The sequence below is a fragment of the Mauremys reevesii genome, linkage group 2 (assembly GCF_016161935.1).
Source record: "Mauremys reevesii isolate NIE-2019 linkage group 2, ASM1616193v1, whole genome shotgun sequence".
Classification (NCBI taxonomy): domain Eukaryota; kingdom Metazoa; phylum Chordata; order Testudines; family Geoemydidae; genus Mauremys; species Mauremys reevesii.
In genome coordinates this window covers 255,370,996-255,395,221 of record NC_052624.1, presented here as the reverse complement: position 1 = coordinate 255,395,221, position 24,226 = coordinate 255,370,996, and the positions used below count along the sequence as shown (strand labels likewise).

At 39.5% G+C, this 24,226-nt stretch overlaps 1 protein-coding gene across 3 annotated transcripts in view; it reads left to right on the top strand.

Annotated features, from left to right (window-relative positions):
• ANGPT1 (angiopoietin 1) overlaps positions 1–24,226 on the top strand; it is a 275,560-nt gene that overhangs the window by 156,048 nt on the left and 95,286 nt on the right. For all 3 annotated transcript variants that reach the window (XM_039526223.1, XM_039526224.1, XM_039526222.1), the window contains 2 exons: positions 13,267–13,422; positions 17,147–17,268. In XM_039526223.1, the coding sequence (XP_039382157.1) occupies positions 13,267–13,422; positions 17,147–17,268 (278 nt within the window). The remainder of the gene's footprint in view (positions 1–13,266; positions 13,423–17,146; positions 17,269–24,226) is intronic.

The following is a 24,226-nucleotide window of genomic DNA, read 5'->3' as shown; positions in this document are numbered from 1 at the left end:
ACAGTGTTTTATGTATTTCCGATTACATTGTAAATGGTTCTGAGTGATTACAAAATGGATCATCTGGATGAGGTTTTACTTGGCAATATAAAATAGTTTTATTATTACACACTATCTAGTTTTGGTGTATAGTAAAATTGAAACAGACTGTAGGAAAAGGGTCCAGGAAAGTGAAGCCAATTATAAAAGCTAGATGTTTAGACAAGATCCAAGTGAAGGGCTGAATTGAAATATCAGTGACTTTTATCATCTTTAACTTCTTGCTCTGTCAAGTTGTTGTCACATTAATAATGTCACAGGGTCTCTTTTATTCTGTATTTGTAAACTGTGTTGCACAATGGGACCCTGAACTGACTGGAATACAAATAATAAAGGCATCCTCATTATCACTGAGAGATAATTAGAAATGCTGTGAAGATTCAAAAAAAACAAACATTTAGCATCTAAATGATTGGTTGAGTGAGTTTTGATGTCTTGCCGCCCCACTTACCTAGGAAAAGTAGGAAGATGGTTGGTGACAGCAAAGCTGTGAGCCTGTTTCTTTGTTCAATGGGAAGATGCTCACATTTAGAATGATATTTGGAGTAGATTTCACTAAAGAGCTCATAGCTGAATGCCCACAGCCTCCTCTTACTGCAGCAATGCATAGCCAGTGACTATCATAGATCTCAAGTAGATTTATACAGCTGTTACCTAACAAAACTCCTTATTTCTGATGGTGAGAAATGGTCTGATTGCTATTTTAAAAGCCAATCTGCTGTACATTTAATTAGAATTTATTGATGTTTTATGGAGTCATGTCTCAATTCAAGTTTACTTAGGGATGATTATCTTCCACCTTCTCTTGCTGTGCACAGATCTGGTAAATGCGAGACTGGAATCAGTCTTTTTATTTTTTCTGATAAAACCAGATGTTTTTCAACGATTACATGCCACAAGAGAGAGTGTGTGTGTGTGTGTGTGCGCGCGCGCGAGAGAGAGAGAGAGAGAGAGAGAGAGAAATCTATATCTTTGTGAATCTCTGTATTGATGCTCACAATAGTAACAGGAACCACACATCAATATTAATGAGGAGAGGAAAAGACCATTAGCAGTGGGAGACCAGATATGGTATTGGAGCCTAAAAGCTCCATCTCTCTAGCATGGGATCCCATGTGATACAAGGTGAATTCCATGGAATAACATGAGTTCCAGGTAAAATTTTGAGGTTCTTGGACCAATTGTTAAAGTGGGTTGAAATAGGAGGGGAAGCTCTCATCCCCAACAGTCAAGGGAAAGGGGAAATTGTAGAGAGAGTGCTGTTCTCCTAAGCCAGGATGAGGAGGAGGTGACCTCTCCTTCCTTCCCCTGCACGTCAGTCACTGCTCACAGGATTCCCCTGGTACAGTCCTGAGGTACATAAGAGGTTTGTGTGCCTCTCCAATTATATTTTGAGTTTGTTGAACTTCTGTGAATTCATAGACCTGTCTGACATGTATTTACTAAAAGGCAGGAAGGAATGAAAACTGCCAAATCAGATTTCTTCTTGTTAAAAGGAAGTCTGTGCTAAGAGTTGGGCATAGATGAACACCTTCACTCTCTCACAAGCTTAGTGGAGAGCCCATAGATTCCAGACACAGGGCCATTAGCCCCTTTCAGCGTAATACAACTTGCTTTGCCTTTTTGAACCATCATATAGAAATTTAATTGCGATGAGAGCTTTTTAAACCTATGAAGGGTTGTCATTTTCTATTAAACTCTACCAGTTCTATGGAATCCTACTGGTTTCATCCTTATTAAATTCTGTAGCCTTTTCCCTACAATAATTGGGTGCTTGATATTCTGATTGTTTGGCTCAGCAAACTTCAGGTCGATACCTCCTGACTGTACAGGGATTTTCCAATCCATCAGCCTGTACCCGTTGATGCAAGTGTGCACTTCCTTATTTTATACACAGATTTCCACCTCATTTCTGCAAGTCTGACCAAGCAACTCCAGCAGGTAGAATAAGCTGAATTCACAATATTGATTTCAGCACTTTGAGATTTATATGCATGTTTCTCATTCTAATAGTTATAAAATTATATTTGGTTGTATAATTACAATGAAATTCTCTTAACTCATCAATTGTCACAGACTTAGGAAATTGACTCCACAAGGGTATTAAAAAAACCTTGTTTCTATGGAAGAGTGTGTTTTAGCACTGTGCAAAGAGTTACACATACAGTTTTCATTAAAAGTAAATGAAGCCAGGTCTGGCACTTAGAAGCTAATATAAGGATGTAGAATTTTTGAGAATGAGAAGAAAAAGTACTGTGATTTCCGCTAGTATTTAACTTTTTTATCATTCTATGGAAAGCTGAAATTACTAATTTACTGCCATAGTTATTTCTGGAAGTGTTTAGTTTATTTGTGCCTTAAATTTATAAAGTGATTCCAGCAGAGGTGTATTGAATTTGATACCATTTTCAAATATTTCTCGTAGAACTGATGTAAACGTTAACATGTATCTAGGATGTTCGTCATTAAACCATTTGTGCTTCAAATTGTTGTATTAAAAGTTGAGAACCATTAATATGTGCAGGCTTTACAGGACACCAACAAAAATTACTGTCCACCAATTTTAAGAAACTATAATTGAGGTGTGTTATGTGTAAATTAATGGAATGATGTGTGCACATAAATACTGCACGTGAGAATAAATAATCCTTTGCCTAAATGTTCATTGCTGATAATCTGAAGTAGTTCAGCAAACGACCTCTCTACCTCCAGGGGTTGAACAGAGGCAAGAATTTTACAGTCTATGCAGCCTCTACCCATTGCCATATTAAGTGCTACCAGACAAGAATGCTAGGTGAAATTCAAGCAAGTTTTGCATGAGAAAGATACTTGTTCACCATAAGATTAACCTGGTGAGCATGATGGAAGGACAAGGAGCTTGAGTGAGCAGGGGTCTTTATTAAAGGCCTCTTTCTCTCATGCACTGTAAATAGAAACTTTTTTTCTGGGCATTAGGTTCTGGAGCCTGCCAACCAACCCACACTTATTGAGCAGAGAAGAGCTCAGTTGCCTACAAATACTTTGGCCCCTCTGGTATTTCCCAGCTTGTTTAGGGCTTTGCCACAGGGAAGCAGAAACATGGTGTACTGCTCCAGGAGCAGACTATGAATCACATTGTGACTCCGAATCACACTCTGTTCCCCCATTTCCAATGTGAAGCAAAAGTAACACTATGCTTGGCAAAGATAAATTCCCCTGCTATGCCAGCCCACCTGTCCTGCCTGATACATTTGGGTTGCCAGGGGACAGAGCCCCAAAAAGGTTTGACACTTTTCAAGTCATTGTGGACCAGTGGAGATGTCACACACCAGTGCCAGCCCTGCTTGGCTCCATAATAAGGATAAGAACTCCATCTCTGGCAACCCAGTGGCATTAGTGAACTGAATTTGTTCATGTACTGTGGTCAATGGTGTGAACTGACATTACTTTTGCTTTAAAAATTACCACCGTGTCTACGCTGCTATGTATACTCATGCTAGCTCGATAGCAGCTAGCATAAGTGTGTGTACGTGAGCAGGGGACTCAAACCCCTAGCTCATAGTGTAAACGTAGCCTCTGAAAGTGTTTGCAAACCTCCCTCTGGATGTCAACAAGGCACTTAGCTGCCATGGTGATTGGCATGGCATAAGAACCTGAACAGAATAAAAAACAACTGCAGCAAAAACTAGTGGTGCTATGTTAGCAAGTGCAACATAAACTACTTCAACCAAAAGTTACATATGGTCGTACAAACTATGCTAAAATTCTCCCTGCTTAATTGGAAGTTTAGATATAAGTTAATAATGCTGTATGGTAGCCAAAACAACATATGCAGCTTGCGACTGCATACTTCACAGGCCTCACATAATGAAGCAAGGAGGCGATTTCATTTGGACTAACCTGGTAGTAAGCACTATATTCAGTAGCAAGCATTTGCAGGATCAGGCCCTAAGGTATTCAATATTCATTTATGTGGAATTCATTCCAGGATAAGTCACTTTCAAAAAACAATTCTTGCCATATATTTTGAGTATCTTTGCCAAAGGGAATTGGTTCTTTGTTGTAGTGGATAAATACTGTGTGAAATAAAACAACTGTTCTTCTTATTTATTCAGGGTGAGATGTTAGGCATGTTGCCTCATCTACACTTAATGCCTCCCACTTCATCATATACTAGTGATGGGTCATACTTGCAGCCAACTGTATAATCAGAGATGAGCTGTGTTTATATAATTAAGTGGTTTGGAACATTAGATGAAGAAAAATATAGTTGGCCCTCTAGCCGAATTTGTAAAGGTTAATATTAAACTGGAAATTTCTTTAAACCATAAATTCACTAATAGCAGGATAAATATGAACATGTTGTTCTGATTTCTTCTTTTAATAAATGGCTCCCTTATGGGACCATTCCATCACGTCTGACATGATTCTCAATTATGCTGCTTATTGATTTTATTACACTTTAATGATAAATAAATAAGAGATGCAATATTCTAATAAAGGTCATTGAAACTGGCCCTTTTAGTGTTTCATATGCTGCTTGTAATAACCGCAGTTAATCATACTTTAGAAATGGCAAGTAGTCTCCCAGTTTTCTAGGTATTAGCCCAAAAGCAAAGAGGCTTTCTGGGTGTATTTCCCCTCTCCAATACAAAGCCTGAATAATTGGGCACCTACCAAAGATGTCCAAATTCCTTACAGACTTACACATCAAATCATCAAACTGGTACAGACCAATACTCCATCTAGTTCAGTGGCCTGTCCTTGGACATGCCAGATGCTTTGAGAGGAAGTGAAACTCAACGTACCCAAACCCATAAATTGTCCAGTTATTATACCATAGGGTGAACCGAGCTGGGGATCTGCTCATATCCTGAAACAAGAGTATTGATTTTCCCTCATAACTTTATCCTGGCTAGCATTACTAGAGGTGCTGTTAAGGCATTAAAGTCTAATGACTAAATAAAAAGCACAAAGGGTCATATTACAATAACTTTACTTGCTTTGAGTAGTACTTTTACCCATGAACATTGACTTCAGTGGGGTGACTTATGGTGTAAGGTATTCTTCAGTGTGAGTAAAGTTATCATGATCTGACCCCAATGCACTTGATCAATAACATTCTGCAGCAGAAATTTTTACCCATTATTCTTGTGTATTATGTAAAACAGTATCCTTTTATCCACTTAAAATTTGTTGTGTTTTCAGCTCATTGAGAGTTCTCTTCCTGTATTACGTACAAGAGAGTAAATAAAGGCTCCTTGTTGTCTTCTCCATGGCAATTTTTGGGGGCAAAATACTTTTGGTGTCAAATTTACCAGATTTGTTCTTAGTCTAAAGATGATTTTATTGTAGAAATTTTGGTTCTGAACTTTGAAACTCTGAACTTTGGACTGAAATAAATAAAAAATGACCAGACAGAACTATTTATCTGAACATGAAAAAATGGATTGTTTTGCATGATTTTTTTTCTTTCATAACAAAAGTTTTACTTAATTCAAACTTACTATGGATTTAAGTTAGTTCTCAATGTGGACAAGTGCCTTTAATATATTGGAAATCATCTGGCTTAGAAATAACAAAGCAATATGTGTTTGAAAATCACATATTGCAAATGCAGCTGTGTTTATTTCAGTGATTACTTATTAAAATAAACACAAAGTGATTATTTGTACATGTGATCCCATGTACATATGAAAATATTCAGACAAATGCACTCAGTGTGTTTATTTAAATCTCACATTAGAGATACAAATCAAACATATGCGGTGAAGCACCACTCTCTTTTTGGTAAACTAATTGTAATTCTACATTAATGCAATAGTATGAGTGTGATTTTAAACATACATAATGCCAAGGACTTAGTCCTTCCTAGGAACAAGTGCCCTTCATACATCTGAAGAGACTAGGCTTAAAAATAACAAAGTTATGAATATTTCCATTCCAATGTGTATTGATTTAAATTTGCAGTGGCATGGACATTCAAACACACTTCATGCATTTATTTAAATCTTAACATAAAGATGCAGCCACACTGGGCCAGATGCTCAGTTGGTGTATACCATGCTCCAAAAGAGGCAAGGTAGTGACATAATTTACATTGGCTGAAGTAGTGAGTCCATTTATTTGAGTAGGTAAATGATAGTTGTTCATTTTTTTCTCATAGAATATCATTTGGAAAACTACATTATTGTAGTCTAGGGTTATGTTTTTAAATGCACAAAAGTGAGGTAATTCGAAGTTATGTTTCTCTCAATGGTATTACACATATTTATTAAGGTATTAGAGCTAATAGCAATGCAAAATAATATATGGCTTGAATACCTTAAGAATAATCTAATATCATGAAAGAATAACTCACACAATCCAACAAGGCTTACTTTTATTGTTACCTTAATAAAGGCTTTGAACTCTGGGTATATTAGAGTCAATAGAAGTCAAAAGGAAATAGAGTTTCTGTAGCCAAACCTCTCCCAAAGCAGGCATTAGAATTACTGATTGATTAGAGTGGTTCTTTTTCTGAAATCCTGGAACTCAAAACCACAAACACTTAGGTAATGTTTCATAATCAACTATTCCTTTCCAGTACTAGTATGCACACTATATATCCCAATAGTCCTTCCTGAGAGATTATTTGCATATTAGTCCATTCATGATTTAGTCCCAGCAGCGATAAATACATTGGCATATAGTTAGTGTACATCTCCTTTTTGTACTTTACACTGGGGCCTGATCATCAAATGCTTTCTTCCTCACATGGATCTTTCCCTGCTTCATCTGCATCCCCTCCCATGGACACCCCAGTGAATCTGGGAGTGGGGCACATAGGGAAGGACTGTGAACTAATTGTTCTCTGTGATCATCACTTGCTGACCCCGCAGATTTCCCTGCAGAGACCTCAGAAGGAGTCAGTGGTGCTTGAAGGATCATTAACTCTCTTTTTATGCCCTCCATGGAGCACCTGCAATGGGATGGAATCAATAGCAGGATGGGTTCTGCTCTGTGCATCAAACTGGTCCCTTCTATGTGGATCTGCCACACCGGATAGCCTCATCGCCATTGAACTCCAAGCCTCTGACTCTTGAGGGGATACTTTGCAAAGAAATGCATTAGAAACCTTAGGGCATTTTCCTGTCTTTGGCACATGGTAACTGTCATCCATGCCTTTCTGATATACATATGACCAAGGTTCCATTTCTCAGTTTTAAATTTCTTCCCCAACCCTTACAGTTCTAAAAAAGCTTTGAATACTTCAGCCCATTAAATTCTATAGGTCTCTAAATTTTACCTTTCATGTTCTCCCATCTCACTTTTGAGGTGACAGATAAGCAGGGTAGTGATTGTAAGCTTATCATTAATGCATGTTCTTCATTATACTTTCTGAAATCCTGTGTGGTGCCTGGCTAGTGGCAGTAATTTGTTATATTAATCTGCATTCTCATACACAGGCACTGTGTGAATATAACATCATCTGGATGCCACAGCAATCCTTACTATATAATTAGTATGAGTAAACTAAAATAACTAGTCCCTTGATCAAAGCAAGAGAAAAATCTCTCATTTTATTTATGTCTTCTGCCAGAAGTTATGATCATTTACTTATGTCCGAAGTTACTGTTTCCATTTTAATATTCCTAATAGTATTTGGATGGTTTCTATGAAGACTATTCAATAAACATTATTCAGTAAAAGTTAGATAGTCCTAATGCAAAATCCTCTGGAATGTTTATTAAACAATTATGCTGAACTTCCTGACAGTTTTATTTCTGAGAAAGTTACAACCCTATTATGCATCCAACTGAGTAATCCCACATTGCTGAAAATTCCTGTAACAATTTAGTGAGCAGTACTGAAAGCAGATGCAGCTGAATTAATAGAAAGAGTAACCATTTTGGATATAAAGATATATTCCAGGAAAGAAGGGTATAGCAAAAAAAACAACAACCCTGCATTTATTTTTTTTAAGACACAGGGCAACTTAAATAAAAAGTATAAAGCGGTAGTGTGCAAACAAGGAAATATTAGAGAAATAAAGAATGCATAAAGTGTCTTGACTTGCTAAAATGATGTTTCATGCATGTGTTATTTATATATTTGAAGCTTAATGGAGAATCTCTATGGAGAATGATGTTAAGTTAAATGTGTGATTAAGTAGTTCTTGAAAAGTGTTAAACCTCAAATGGTTGAAGTTTGTTTGCTTTTCTGAATGGGATTTTGTGTGTCGCTTGCTGTAAATCCATTCAGATTGTCTTTTGTGTAAGTATCCCTTTAATCAGCTGCTAACTAATAGCTGCTATTCCTCTTAGTCAATAATACATGCATGGTCCAATCCAAAGTTCCCTGAGAAAACAAAAAAAATTCAATGGGCATTGGATCAGGCCCATAGTTTTGACTGTGAATAAATCTAATTAATTCTGGTTTTCTGTAATAAAAATAATGGGTGAAATCCTGGCCCTTTTGAAGTCAATGGGAATTATGCCAGTGATTTCAGTGGGACCAGGATTCTAGTTAATCAGCAAGCTAAAAGAAATGGGAGAAAGTGGGAAGGGAATTAATTTAATGAAACCTTCAGGCAGGCTGATTAATTTTATGACCAAATTACTGAATCCTAGGTTCCTCCTTTCCTAATCTCAGCAAATAGTTCCTAACAATCCAAGGGCTGAGATATGTTCATAAAACTACTGTTGAATCATCTTGAATTACAAACATTTTTTAAAAGATGAAGTCTTTTTGTGGCTAATTCCTGAACAGGAAAAACAGCTGTATACATTCAATATGTCATTGCTGCAATAATTTACCTGGCTGTAGTCAATTTTCACTCCAATAAGGGCCAAGTTCCCCATTTCAAGTTTAGTTCTTCATATAGTTTGTGCAAACAGTCTATTTATTCAGAAATATAAACAGTGCTGCCAGCTCTCATGATTTTGCCTTATATTGCCATAGTTGATGTTTTTCTCAAAGTCCTGTCTCCTGGAGTTAGATGAATATATGATACTCTGTGCTTCCATTTAAAAAAAAATTCTCACCCTCAGAATGTGGAGAAGAGCTTGAAAACATGACCCTAAAAAGCCATAAAAATTCAGAAACAAGAAGACAGATTAAAAAGAATACTGCATTTATTTATTTTTTTAACTGCGATTTTAAGCCAAACTTCTGATTTGTGTGTGTTTGTGTGGCCTGACTCTGGATATTTTGAATGCATAGGGTGAGCAATAGTGTATAAACTATACACAGTTTAATGAATGCAGGGAGCAACCAATGAACACTATGTTCATCATGGTCTTGTTTATAGTGACTGTCAAATAAAGATTCTGTGATGTACTGAAGAATTCTTCATTTAAACAACCCTCTCCCCACCCCCTTCTGCTAGTGGTTTCTTCACAGGGTTTCAAACGTTTTTCCCTACTCCAGCTCTTCCATCTTCTCTATTCATTGGACTGTGACACTCACAACAATTTTAGATGCCTAGTTCCAGCTCTGCTCTCCCAGCTGCTGTAGGAGCCTGGTCTCCCAACTTGGCCTAATGGAGGAGGTCAACACAGAAAGAAATTTCTGTTGTGGTAGTATCCCATTATAACTTGTACTGTAACTTCCCTGGAGGCAAGGAAGGAATTTGGACATCCTATTTAGGGGCCCAGTGTTTCAGATGTGTCTCATTCCAGTGGCACTTTCATGTGGAATATTTATAACCATTCTGTCAGGGGACAGGTTGGAGAGAAGTAAATGTCTTGGTTAAAGAAAGCCAAACAGGAGCAAGAGACTGGCTAAATACACAATGGCCCTGGCTCATGTGCTGCATAAAAAGTACCTTCATAATATAGCTGAACATAAAGCACTGTGTAAAATCATCATGGCCCACTAAAACCACCTTTGGACTAGCTCAAAATCTTTAGCCTCTACAGTGTCCTAGTTGTGACGAGAACAAACTCATTCTGGTAATGGATACCTGGAACCTTCCATTGCAAACACACACACACACACACACGAATTGTGCCTCCATTGTTAATCACTTTTGTTTTATTACTTATCAAATTATTCAGTGGTAAAACTATAAATATTTTGACTATTACACTCAAGCGCTCTATAAATACCCAAATCAAAGGGGCAACTTGGCAGCTCAGGCAAACATTGTTGTGGTCTGGGATTCTGAGACATCTACTTTATAACTCTGTCAGGCCGAGTGCTCAGCACTTTTCCAGGCTGAAAAATCAGATCTTAATCATTCTTACTCATAAAATATTTAACCTTGAGGTAGCAATCTTTTTCTGTAAACATGCTAAGATCAGTAGGAGATGTATGTGGACAATCAAATTTGTTGCAAATCTTTTCTGAGCTCAGCTGATGTAGCTCATCAGAATGTGTTTAACAGTTATCCATCTCCACAGGAATGTTTATAGATAAGATGAAAGCAGCCCTGCTTATTAATCACACATTGTATGTTTGACTCCTGCTCCCTTCCTCAGTCTCTAAATCAACTACATCTGGTTCTTACTGCTTAGCTGCGCAGCTCACCTTTCACAGTGAAACATGCTCATTGCTACAGAAGCCGGTCCAATTTGATTAAAAACGAATTACTAAGTCAAATAGTCGTGACTAAGATCTGGGCATCAGCTAACCATAAATATGATCAGTTATAGAAAAAAAGTACTGATGTGTGTAAAAGAAACCTCAGTGGATTCAATTGTCATGGCTCCATTGATTAAAACAGAGATGCATCTATCTATAGCAGCTGGATCCAGGACACTGCATTTTCATGTTAATACTGTGTAGAAGACATTAAACAAGATGTTAGTACAATGCTTGTGTAAGTCAGAAACAAAGTCCGCATTTTCCAGTGTGGCACTGTCTTTGTTGTGTGTTATGGCAGGGGCCAGGGTCTAAGCAACTAGAAAGAATAATCCAGGCGACTAAAAATAACAAACCAAACCAAACCAATCAGTCTTTGCGGTTTCCAATTTATTTAGAGGGTCCTTGTTCAAACAGATTACACAGCCAGAAACAACTCTGGCCACATCCCCTTCATTCAGTTCAACAGGCTGTAAACTGTACACAAACAATATCAAAGCAACAACAACAGACAGTAACAATGAAGTGGCTCCTGTCTTCAAAGATCCCTGTTCTGGTTTCTGGTCAACAATGCCCATCTTTCTCTCTCATTAGCATGGCCCAGCTCCTTTTTAAGCTTCTGAGCCTCACTTGAGTCAGCTGCTTTCCCCACTGAAACTTTGAGATCCTCAGCTGGGATTTAAACCAATGAAACCATTTTGCTGACTGGCCTGGGGCATGGGAATCAGCAGCATCCCTTCCAGGAGATTTGAGCAACATATACACTGTTTTACATATACAGGGCTTGATTTCTCTCCTGTAGTGAGTTCTGTTCAGGGCATCAACCATTTTGGAGCCAATTACAGCCCCTGCCTCTCCACCACAGCTGCTCCAGCATCAGCATAACTTAGAGCAACTTATGGGATGCTTTCTCTTATTCCAGTTAATCATGGCACCTAAGGGATGGTAGGCCAGCTGAGAATTGGGAGACTAGAACTGTATACTGCCCTGACCTCCACATGCCTCCTTCCCCCCTCTGATGGGATCAGGGGGAAGAACTGAGAGCTCCCTCATGATAGGAAAATTCTCAACTAGGCACTGGCAGGGCCGGCTCCAGGCACCAGCACAGCAAGCAGGTGCTTGAGGCGGCCAATGGAAAGGGGCAGCACGTCCCGATCTTCGGTGGCAATTAGGCGGCGGGTCCCTTCGTCCCTCTCAGAGGGAAGGACCTGCTGCCGAATTGCCACCACAGAATGAAGTGCTGCCAATTGTGGCTTTTTTTCCCCCCGCCCTGGGCACTGGACCAGACTTCAGTGCTTTTATACTGCTTGAGAGACGTACAGTGGCTCTAAGAGGGGAAGACAACCATGCCCCTTCTCCCATGCATAGGTAAGAAATCTGCAGTGCTTTAAAGTCCTGATGTATTGTCATTAGATCTGGTTAGGTTTTGTTGCATCTCTATACAATTACAATGGATTCTAAAAAAAATAAATTAATCCATTACAGGCTGCACAAGAGATGCCCATCCGCAATAGCTGTTAATTCTCTGCGGCTACTATTTGTAACAAACAATTGTTTTGAAACAGCTCATAAAATCATTAGATTGGTCACCTATTGGTAACATTCATATGTACTTTCTGAATCTCTTACTAATATTAACCTCTTATTAACTTTAGCAATTGTCAGTCTTAAATCAAATGTGGCTATTAATGATCAGCATGTGTTCATTTCACATGCGAACAACTCTAAAGTAAATTTGTTTTTATTTGGGAGGAATTCAGTGACAGTGAAGTTGTATTGAATTAATCCACAAGGTCCCCTGCTTCTCTGATCACTCCTTGACTCCAATGTCTCCTATCGCCATCCTCTGCTCTTTGAAGTTCCCCCTTAAAACACCTTGCTGCCCTGAACCCTCTAAGCCCTAATCTTTCCATCAAAGATGTGGTAACAAAACAGATGCACATGCACATTTTAAAAATCCTGGAGCTAACCAAACACATGCTGGATGTCACTGCTCAATTACTTTTGATAGTGCCCTACTCTCCTGATCCTGTTTCCATACATTATCTATTTAGACTGTGAGCTTTTCAGGACAGGGACCATGATGTATAGAGTTTCACATACTTTTGGCACTATGTAAATAATAATATTGTTACGTGTTATATAGCAAGAAGAACTTCTGGAAGCATCGGTAGTCATTGGGGCAATATGTAGGCTATTAGAAAAAGATAGGAGCTTATTCACACCGTCTGATTTTTGCATATGAATTAACAGGTTCTTTGTCGCTTTGCAAGTTCAGTGCGTGATTGTTTGCAAGGCAAATTGCAACAAACTCCTGTTTCTGTAAAGGCAGGATTGAACCCTAAAGAACCACCCAGGTGAGGTGATAGATGGGCTCAACACAGCAGTAACTGGGTGTGGTTTAGGGTCTGTGATATGGAGGAGGCCAGACTAGATGATCTAGTCATCCTTTGAGGCCATGAACACTATGACAAATGGCCCTATTATGTTATAGGTTTTAGCTCCCATTGACTTCAGAAGAAGTGCCATGCACAGAATGATGGGAAGGGGTGGCTTCGGTGAGAGATCTGAAACTTCTTCTTATAGTAGGATTCCTAGCCAATCATTGGTCTGTCATTACAAGTGTGCACAACTGGTACTTTTCCTTAAAATGCCCTTGTTGTTACCTTTTCTCTTTCACAGCTCGAGAACTACATTGTGGAAAACATGAAGTCGGAGATGGCCCAGATACAGCAGAGTGCAGTTCAGAACCACACAGCCACCATGCTCGAGATAGGAACCAGTCTCCTAAGTCAGACAGCAGAGCAGACGAGAAAACTCACAGATGTTGAAACCCAGGTCTGTCCCAAGAGCCATATTCTACAAGAATTTACTGCAGAGAACCTTCCCAACCTCCTCCTTTTACCACATCATCGCAAAGTAGATTTCAACACGGTGCTCCAAGAAACATATACACTTTCTGTTTATTGGTAGCAACAGCAATGATGACTGATTCTCATTATGTAGTTTTCTTTATACTTAATGAGGATTGGTTGGTATATTTAGCTTTTTATGTGTTTGTCAGGCTGGACTGACCAAAAAACTAACTAGCATTTGACTTCAAATAAATAGCCCAGCTACCAACAGTGAATGATACAAGTGTCAAGCTAAATAAATAGTTTTAGGTTAAAATATCTCCTTTGATCTACATTATTACTTGCCACTTTATTTTGAGAAATGTTATTTATTTTCTCTGAAATGTTTCCAGACATTTGAAAATTATTGTACATGTGGAGTTTTTTTTACAGGTCCAAAAGAGAGCGACAAACATTCATTCATTTGTCAAATGCTATGCAGTTTACCATTTGTTATTCTACAAAGTTTTACAATGTGGCATGAATATAAGACCATTTCAAAGGACCTAGCTTACAGAGGCTTGCCTACCGCCCCCCACCATGGTACTGAGTATTAATAACTTCAATGCAAACTAGCAGACAAATGTGCTGTTCTTATAACCAGCAATTTATCCAGAACACCATATAAGCTGAAGTCTAATGCTTATCATAGGGCAGTAGATACTAATTATTTTCTTTTGACTTTTCTATCAGTTTACAGTTCACATTACATTATTTTTTCTTTCTCCAGGGACTTCCCCTTGCTATTTGTAGTCTGTGGTATCTTTAACAGTTGCAATGCATTCAAACTGTTTATTTAAAACAAATGTATTCATGTGTTGTATTTATTTGGTTTGTTGTAGCAAACTGTTTGAGATAGATCATACTGTTTGCACTCAAGTCCTGACCCAAGTTTACAATATCATTCCCAAATTATTACATAATCACATTACAATATAAAGAAGAACAATAGCAATTACCAAAGGGAGGACACTTAATTTACTCTAGCTAGAGATGATATGCACATGGTGATGACAAAATAGTCTTACTCGGCTGCTTATTTTTTTCATACATTGGTTAATAAAAGCCACCTTCTCAAGTGACCTGAGCTTTTCTGTAATGGAGTAGAGATTCATGAAAATGTTGGAGCAAATCTGTTCTTTGCACCATTGCACATAGCATTCTAGTATCTAACTGCGACAATAGATTTTGACTTTGGACTACATGCCCTGCAGGGGAACAATGGGGTGTAGAAACACTTCTTAATGCCCTTTGCATGAGCTACCCAGACTTTGGGTCTGCACAGGGTGCAGTGGGTGTTATGTGCCTATTTACTCCCCCCTGAGTGGGTGGGGAAGGGCAGGGAATAGTGGAGCCTTGACTCTGCCCCACTTAGAATAATAGAATCTTAGACATATAGGGCCAGAAGACACCGTGAGAGGTCAATAAATCCAGCTCCCTGCTCTGAGGCAGGACCAAGTAAACATAGCCCATCCCTGACTGGTGTTTGCCCAACCTGTTCTTAAAAACCTCCAATGAGGGGGGATTCCACAACCTCCCTTGGAAGCTGTTCCACAGCTTAGCTACCTTTATAGTTAGGAAGTTTTTTATAATATCTAACCAAACTCTCCTTTGCTGCTGATTAAGCCCTACCCTTCACTTCTCCATGGCATTCCTCCCAAGTAAGGCAGAAAAGGCGTCTCAGAGAATGGGTCTCAACATTTTTCAAATAAATGGAGACATTATTAGACTGAATATTCTGCTTTGTGCTTTTACATAAGGTAGATTCTATGGGGAAACACTGCCATAGAATCACATGATGATATTGACAATTACCCATCTAAAAATCTTTTTTATAGCATTTCTGTGCACTTTCAAATTAACACCACATTCAGTAGTTGCATTTCAGCAGTGGTCTTCCCTCTCTTATACGTACTCTTGTAGATAACATGCTTTAGAACCTTGTGGGATGGAAGTTGCCACATCAATGTAAGAAATTATTACTGTCATTCTGACTAAATATTTCCTTTTTCATTTCATTTTTGAGCTGCAAAATTATACTTGAGTTGCTAGATTCTGTTACATTCCATTTAAAAATGTCATTGCCATTTCAATTATACCCACTAGGGCCTGACTCTATACATTGTTCCATGAGGGCAGATCTTTGACCCTGCACAGAGCCCCAGTGAAGTCAAAGACAACTGCATGGAACAACTTGCAGGATCAGGGCCTCTATCATTTACACAATCTGCGTAACAATGCAATGGAGTTGACGTAAGCCAGGGGTGGGCAAACTTTTTGGCCCAAGGGCCACATCTGGGCATGGAAATTGTATGGTGGGCCATGAATGCTCACAAAATTGGGGTTGGGATGCAGGAGGGGGTGAGGGCTCTGATTGGGGCTGAGGGCTCTGGGTGGGGCTGGGGATGAGGGGTTTGGGGTGCAGGAGGGTGCTCCGGTCTGAGACTGAGGGTTTTAAAGGGCAGGAGGGGGATCAGGGATGGGACAAGGGGGTTGCAATGCGGGGTGGGGCAGAGAGAGGTGAAGGCTCCATCTGGGGGTATGGGCTCAAGGAGGGGCAGGGAAGAGGGATTTGGGGTGTAGGAGTATGCTTCAGTCTGGGACTGAGGGTTTTGGAGGGTGGGAGGGGGATCAGGGATGAGGCAAGGTGTTGGGATGTGGGGGGGGGGTGGGGAGTGTGGGCTCTGAGGTGGTGGGGCCAGGGATGAGGGATTTGGGTGTAAGAGGGTGCTCTGGCTAGGACCAAGGGGGAATCAGGGTTGGGGCAGGGGGTTGTGGTGTGGGAGAGGGTCAGGGGTGCAGGCTATGGGCAGCATTTACCTCAAGCAGCTCCCGAAAGCAGCGGCATGTCCCCTCTCCGGCTCCTATGTGGAGGCGCAGCCAGACGACTCTGCATGCTGCCCCGTCGGCAGGCACCACCCCTGCAGCTCCCACTGGGCATTGTTCCCAGCTAATGGGAGCTGCAGGGGTGGCACTTGGAGCTGGGGCAGACTGCGGAGCCCCCTGGCTGCCCCTATGCATAGGAGCTGGAAAGGGGACATGCCACTGCTTCTGGGAGCTGAGTGGAGCGGGGCAAGCCCCGTCCCCTCTCGCCAGCTGCAGCACCGAAGCGATGCAAGCCCCGGACCACACTTCCCAGTGGGAGCACGAGGACTGGATTAAGATGTCTGACAGGCTGGATGTGGCCCACGGGTTGTAGTTTGCCCACCCCTGATGTAAGCAGATACTGAGGGCATGCAACACTCCAAAAGAGAAATCTTGAAAGAATGCTGTCATAAAAGCTCTAGTTACAAAACATCATATGCAACAGTTTGGCATGTGTTCAAATCCTTTCCAAGTACTCTTATAATCTATTCATGTGTTGTATACATTTAGTCTGAGGTTTTGTATACGGTTTCCCTCCTTTTAATGGCATATTATTATTCTGCAACAAATATGGGGCCAGAACTTCAGCCTGTGTTTACCAGCGTAACTCCACTGACTTCAATTTACACCAGGTCAGGCTCTGGCCCCATGTTTAAAACATATTTCAAAACCTGAACTGACCATTTCAATTAATCCTCATGCAAGCTGACATAAAGTAGAATAAATATGTAACTCAGTGTTCAAGTCTTCAGAATGGTAATACTAGAACACTGCAAGTTTTAATGCTTTTATTTATCCTTAAGGTACTAAATCAAACATCCCGTCTTGAAATTCAGCTGCTGGAAAATTCATTATCTACTTACAAGCTGGAAAAACAACTTCTGCAGCAGACACATGAAATACTGAAAATTCATGAGAAAAACAGGTGAGAAAAAATTGTTAACCCCTTAAATGCTTTCTCCATTTACCACAAATACTCTCCATTTCTACTACTTTAAACTTCTGGGGCAAATGGTTGTTCTGAGCCTTGAATAAACAAAAAGACGTAGATGGAAAGTCTAAGTAAAATCTAGACTGACGGATATGGGAAGCATAAGGAAATCTCAGCAAATCAGCAAAACCAATACTATATGCTACTAAGGTGTGGTAGTCCCTTAAGTTTTCAGACAATTAAATATACATATCTGGGTGAAAAGGCATAAGGAAAAGAGAAGTCTTCCAAAGTATATTTAGAATATTGAAGTGGAAAAACTACCATGTTACGGGCTAAATTTTTCTCTTCAATCTTTAGTGTTGCACTCTAATTTAGTTAGTACTTGTTCTGTATGCAGAACTCCTACTTACAGCAATGAGACACTACATATGGAATGACTGAAGGATGTACATTGGAGATTTGACTGTACTCCAGCAGCTGAGGAGAATGTTGCCCTCTCTTTAGCACTATAAAGCAATAAGGAGACAGTAGCCAGTCCTCCAAATTTGGGGTGAAAGAATAATATAACTTTGGGGTTACATGCAAAAAGCACTCCACATCATAGCAGCCATCTGGATTCATGTAGCCAAAAATGAACTCAGGTTTGTGCAGGGATGTCACAATAGGGTTAGAATTTACTATGTGTTTGGCATCAGAGGCATGAGTGACATTTCACAGAAAAATAAAATAAAAGATTCCTGCCCTGAAGAGGCTAAAATCTAAATTGACAACAAGAAGTTTTTAAAGTTTTTAAAGTATGTCAGGAACAAAAGATCCATTACTAGATGGAAATGGTAGAATTGTCCATAATAATGCATAAAAAAATAGAAGTGTTCAATAAATAGTTCTGTTATCTTTTTGGAAAAAAAAGAGATGATGATGATGATGGTGATGGTGATGATTAAATACTTACCATTTCAATAGTAGCTACGGATGGTTTTAAATAGTAGCTATTCAAATTAGAAATTTTTAAATCAGCAGATAACTTGCATCCAAGAGTTTTTAAAAGCTGGCCATGGCGCTCTCTGGACTATTAATGTTGATTTACAATAAGTCTGGGAACACCACAGAAGTTCCAGAGGACTGGAAGAAATATAATGTTAGGCTAATAGTTTAAAAGGGTAAGTAGGATGACCAGGGTAACTTATAGGCCCATCACCCTTACATCGATCGTGGGCAAAATAATGGAACAGCTGATATGGGACTCAATTAATAAAGTATTAAAGGAGGTCACTGAAACAGAGTGATCTGGTAGATAGGTAAGATGGGCATAATCAAACAATATGTGTTTTGATGCTGCCAAATGTCAGGTTGTACATTTAGGAGCAAAGAATACAGGCATATTTACTGGATGGGAGACTCTCTCCGGGAAAAAGTGACTCTGAAAAAGACTTGGCAGTCCTCGAATATAATCAGCTGAACATGAGCTCCCAGTGAGATGCTGTGGTCAAAAGAACTGAGCAATCCTTGTATAAATAAACAGAGGAATATACACTAGCAGTGTGGAGGTTGTTATATCTCTGTATTTGACACTGGTGCAGCCACTGTTGAAATACTGTGTCCATTTTTGATGTCCACAATTCAAGAAGGAGGCTGAAAACTGGAGTGGAGCCACAAGAATGATTAAAGGATTGGAAAAATTCCTTATTTTGAGACACTCCAGGATCTCAATTTCTTTAGTTTATCTTAAGGGGTGACTTGATCACAGTCTGCAAGTACCTACAAGGGAAACAGACATGAGGGCTCTTTAATCTAACAGACAAAGAACATAACATAAGAACATGAGGTATAACAAGATGCAATGGCTGAAAGCTGAAGCTAGACAAATTCAGATTAGAAATACAGTGCAAATTTTTAACAGTCAGGAGTATTAACCATTGGGACAATTTACCAAGGGTTGTGGTGAATTCTGTGTTACTGAAAATCTTTAAATCAAGATTGGATGTTTGTCTAGTAGATATGCTGAAGTTCAACCACAACTATTGGACTTGAAGCAGGCTTAATTCAGGGAAGTCCTATGATCTGGGTTATACATGAGTTCAGATTAGATTACCACAATGGTCCCTTCCAGCCTTAAAATCTATGAATCTATGAAATCAGATGGATCACATAATCAGCAATGGCAACAAACTATTGGAAGATAGAAGAAATGGAAACCGATGATGGTGGAGAAAGGAAAAAATGCCCCTGAGAGTGCATTACTATAAAGAAATGATTGCTAATTTTGATGCCTTTGCAGAAATGCTCAAATAATTCATTGTCAATAGTATTTGTTGTCAATGTTGGCAATTTATCTAATCTAATAATTATTTGTACATAATTTTTTCATTTAGAAGAAGTTGAATTGAATTGAGGATTGATTAAATGAGTTTCATAGATTTATAAAATTGGAAATATGTATGTTTTAATTTCACTTTTAATTGACTGAACAAATAATTGTATTGCCATTATCTGCTTAGTTCCAAGTATTTATTTAGAATGTGCAAGGGATGGAGTCATTTATGTGATGTCTTGTGTATTTAATGTTCTTTCTTTATTTATGTATCTTAACAATGTGTCAGGGTGCAAGGCATGTGTGGCAGTAAATAAACTTGACTTGACTTGACCTTTGGGTGGCTACACTGACATTCATGATGAAATGGTCTGTGACATGATGAAATAGTCTGAGTTTGTATATGGAAATAAAGAATGTGTTGAAAAGCAACATTTAAATTGTATTGTCTCCCTTTAGAAACATTGCTGTATGGGGCAAACAGAAAAATAGGACGGAATGTGGTCTAGTGATTAAAGCAGGGACCTGGAGTGAGGACTTCTGGGTTCTGTCACCGACTCTTTTATTAGCTGAAAGGAAGGATGGTGTTGTGGTTCATAGATTCTAAAGCCAGAAGAGCCATTGTGCTCATCCAGTCTGTATAACAGAGACCATAGAACTGCCCTGAATTAATTCCTGTTTGAAATACAGCAGATCTTTTAGAAAAACATCCAATCTTGATTTAAAAATTGCCAGGGACAGCGAGTCCACTGCGACACTGGCTAAATTGTTCCGATAGTTAATTACTTCCACTGTTAAAAATGTGCGCCCTATTTCCAGTCTGAATTTGTCTAGCTTCAACTTCCAGTCTGCTAAAGTGAGGAGCCCAATATTAAATTTCTGTTCCTTAGGTAGGTACTTATAGACTCTGATCAAATCACCTTTTAACCTTCTCTTTGTCATCCTAAAACAGATTGAGTTCCTTGAGTCTATCACTATACAGCATGTTTTCCAGTCCTCTAATCATTCTCATGGCTCTATGTAGTTAAGGCGCTGGATTGGGACTCAGGAGAGCTGGGTTAAATTTCTAGTTCTGTCACCTGTGTGACACTGGACAAGTCATTTAGGTCCTGATCCTGCAATCACTTATGCACAAGTTTCTATTTAAGTACATGACTAATCCCACTAAATTTTTCTGTGCCTCCATTCCCCATCAATAAAATGGATATAATACAACTTTTTCAAGTAATGTCCCAGTGGGTGTTCCACTTCAGGTGCGTATATGGCCTGTGCACCTTTGATCAGGAATTTTCAGTGGCCGTGCCCATTTGCTCTGCACATGTACCCTTGATACCCTCATGGCCCTTAGCAATGGAACCTAGATCAGAATAAATAAACCTCCTTCAGTTCTTTCTTGACCACCTTGGCCTGAAAAGAGTATATTATAGTGCCTGTTTCTAGATTTCTCCATGCATAGCTTACTTCTACTATTTGTTTTGGTTTTAGCCTGCTATAGTTCTAGTTTTAGTTTTAATATTCTTCATTTTATTTTTTCAAGGGGTTTTTATTTCATTAGACAACCCTGCCCCGCCCTCCCCCATCCCATGTCATCATTTGTGTGTCGGGTTCTCCTCTCAGGAGTTGTTTCCCCAGAATATGCCTGGGAACTTTGGATTCAAATGCTGCCTCCCTTTCTGGGAACCTAGCCTGGTCAGTGACACTCATTCTTGTTGTATCCATTGTTTAGGAGATATGCACATTCCATCTAAGTGCAAAATCTGTTCAGAGTTCAAGAGTAGATCTAGAAAAAATCTATTGGTACCAGAACCTTCTAGATCATTAAATCATACTATTATCTGGTACTTTCTATCTCACCAGTACGGTCAAAAAGCGACAATAAACACCAGTTCTGTCTCCTTCCCTCTGGGACAATGCTGAGGACATCTCTTCAATTCTCAGATTTCAGTACAGGGATCACCTTGTTATCAGCCTAGAGCCATCTCTTCAGAAATTTTTTCTGAGAGAGACTTCTAGACCCAGACCGAGTCATGTTCCTGATTATCTGTCCTGGTATGAGCAACACTGGTTGCCCCCTCTCCTTCCTTATGGACCTCTCAGTGGCCATACTGGGACCCATAGGGTGCTTATCAACAACAGTTTTGTAGAGCTCCCAACTATATATGGGAATCAAGACAGGAAACAGTCTCCTGCTACACCTATTCATCAACAGTCTCAAACCAAGAGGAGTCTTTCAAGGGACAAGAGGTGAGAGCTGATAAAGAAGTAACACCACAGACTCATATCTCCTTATCCTTACCAAATGAGACTGTGATGCCCCCTTCCTCAGTTCTTATGCAGATGATTTTTTATACAATTTCAGAAGCTTATGAAAAGGATAACCAAATCACTTTATATCCTTTTAGAGAAGATTCAGGAAGAGTGGCCATATGTATGAACAAAGCTGTGCTTGAACCTGCCAAAGCTATCTGGCAAACCTCAGCCACCATGTAAAAGAGACAACCAAAAGCTCTTATGTTCCAGCTAACAACTCTGGTGGAGGGTGTGTAAATAAAAAAATCAAACTTTTTGGTTGCTGATGCCATCAAGAAGTGTGGCAGGCAACATCATTCTAAAGCAACATCATGATAAGGACAAAATGTCTAGATCTCTTTGGTTGCAAGCGCTACTCACCCATGAGTTCAGGATTGCTGTCACAGGACCCCAGGCTCGGTACTGTCAAACAGCTCTGAATCAACACTTGGCTTGGTTCATCTCACTTCTTGCCCAGCATTACAACTTCCAATTATTCCCTGCTTGTTAACTCAGGACTCAGGTAGGGTTCTCTACCCTGACTTGAACATTCTGCAGCTCAGGGTTTGTTTTCCTAATGGTTCTCTGGAATAGAAGTTTCCTGTTCCGCAGAAGTGCCATGGGTTTTGTTAAACAGCAGAAAGGATTCCACCATTAAGGCTTATCTGCAAAAATGGGAGATTTTGTCATTGGTGTATACAACAACAAGTCTTTCCTGTCTATTCTTCCCTCTGAGCTCATCTAGATTACCTGTTGAATTTGAAGAAGCCCAGACTTCCTCTAAATTCCATTAAGGTTCATTTAGTGGCTATCATAGTCTTCCATTCTCCTGTGGAGGAGTTTTCAGCATTTGCCCACTCCAAGACTTTGAGGTTCATCAAAGGATTGATTAACCTTTTCCCACACATAGAAAGCCCACTCCAATGTGGGATTTAAATTTGGTCCACAATTGTTTGATGACACCAACCTTTGAGCCACTAGCCAAGTGCTCCTATCTACACTTGTCTATGAAGATGGCCTTTTTAGTGGCTGTCACCTCTGCCCAATTAATTGGAGAACCAGGATCATTAATGACAGATCCCCCCTTCATGGGTTTCTACAAGTAGAAAGATTTCCTTTAGCTACATCCCAAGTTTGTTCCTAAAATATCCTCAGAATTCCATATCAATCAGGTCATCTAACTTCCAGTTTTCTTCCCTAACCCACATCAGAACAAGGAGGAAGCCACCCTTCATACCTGAGACGTTAGAAGGTCATTAGCCATCTATTTGGACAGAACCAAACCAATTAGAAAGTCTCTGACACTGTTGCTTTTGTGGCAGACCTAAAGGATCCACGATTTCCATCTAAAGATTATCAAAATGTTATTTGGGATGCATCCGCTCTTGTTATGAGACTGTTAATGTTCAGCACCCTCCTACAGTAATAGCCCATTCTACAAGATGTCAGTCTACATTCATGGCACTGTTAAAAGACATACCAACTGCAGAAATTTGCAGAGGTGCCATTTGGACTTCCTTTCACATCTTCCCAAACACTATGTTTTAGTGCATGCTTCTAGCAGATGCTATTTTTAGTACTGCAGTTCTGTTGTCACTCTTAGATCTGGCTTCAAAGCTCTTATCTCCTTCAGAGAGTACTGCTCATGAATCACTTGAAGTGGAGCACCTATAGGGGCCTTGCATAAAAAAGGGGGCAAAAAAAGGAGATTGTGACACCTATGTTCACCCTTTTTGCAAGCCTATGACACTTTTTGTATAAAGTATGCCTTGTGAGGTATAATTTGAAAACTCAGAATCTGCTGAAACATTATTGTCCTGGTAAAAGATGTGTGATAACATTGTATATAAAGTTGTAAAATTCTGCTGTGTAAGACATGTTCCAAGTCTGGAGAAACAGCTAGAGACAAAAGGCTAGCCAACACCTCAGCCAGATGTCAACAAAATCAAATGGACTATTACTTGGTTAAGTGGCCATTCTCTGGCAGGAAGAAGGATGTGTCCAAGAAATTTACATATTGGCAAAGAAAATAGATGCAGTTTCCCATCTCCCCTATCTCCTGAATTCCAGCTGAAAATGATCTTCATAGGGAAAAGAGAATAATAAGAAATGGGAAGAGAGGCCCCAAAACACTTCTACCTTTCTCTATGCTCACAACAGCCACAGCACATTAAAAGCAAAGAGACAGTCTTGTCTGAAAGGATTCCAACCAGCGAGACTGCAGCACCAAGTGGTGAGAGAGACATTTTACTTTGAATTCACTTAGCTTGTTGTTGGATGTTAGCTGTGTTTTACCTTTTATTTTCTTTGTCACCAATTCTGATTTTTGTGCCTCATTAACTGTAATCA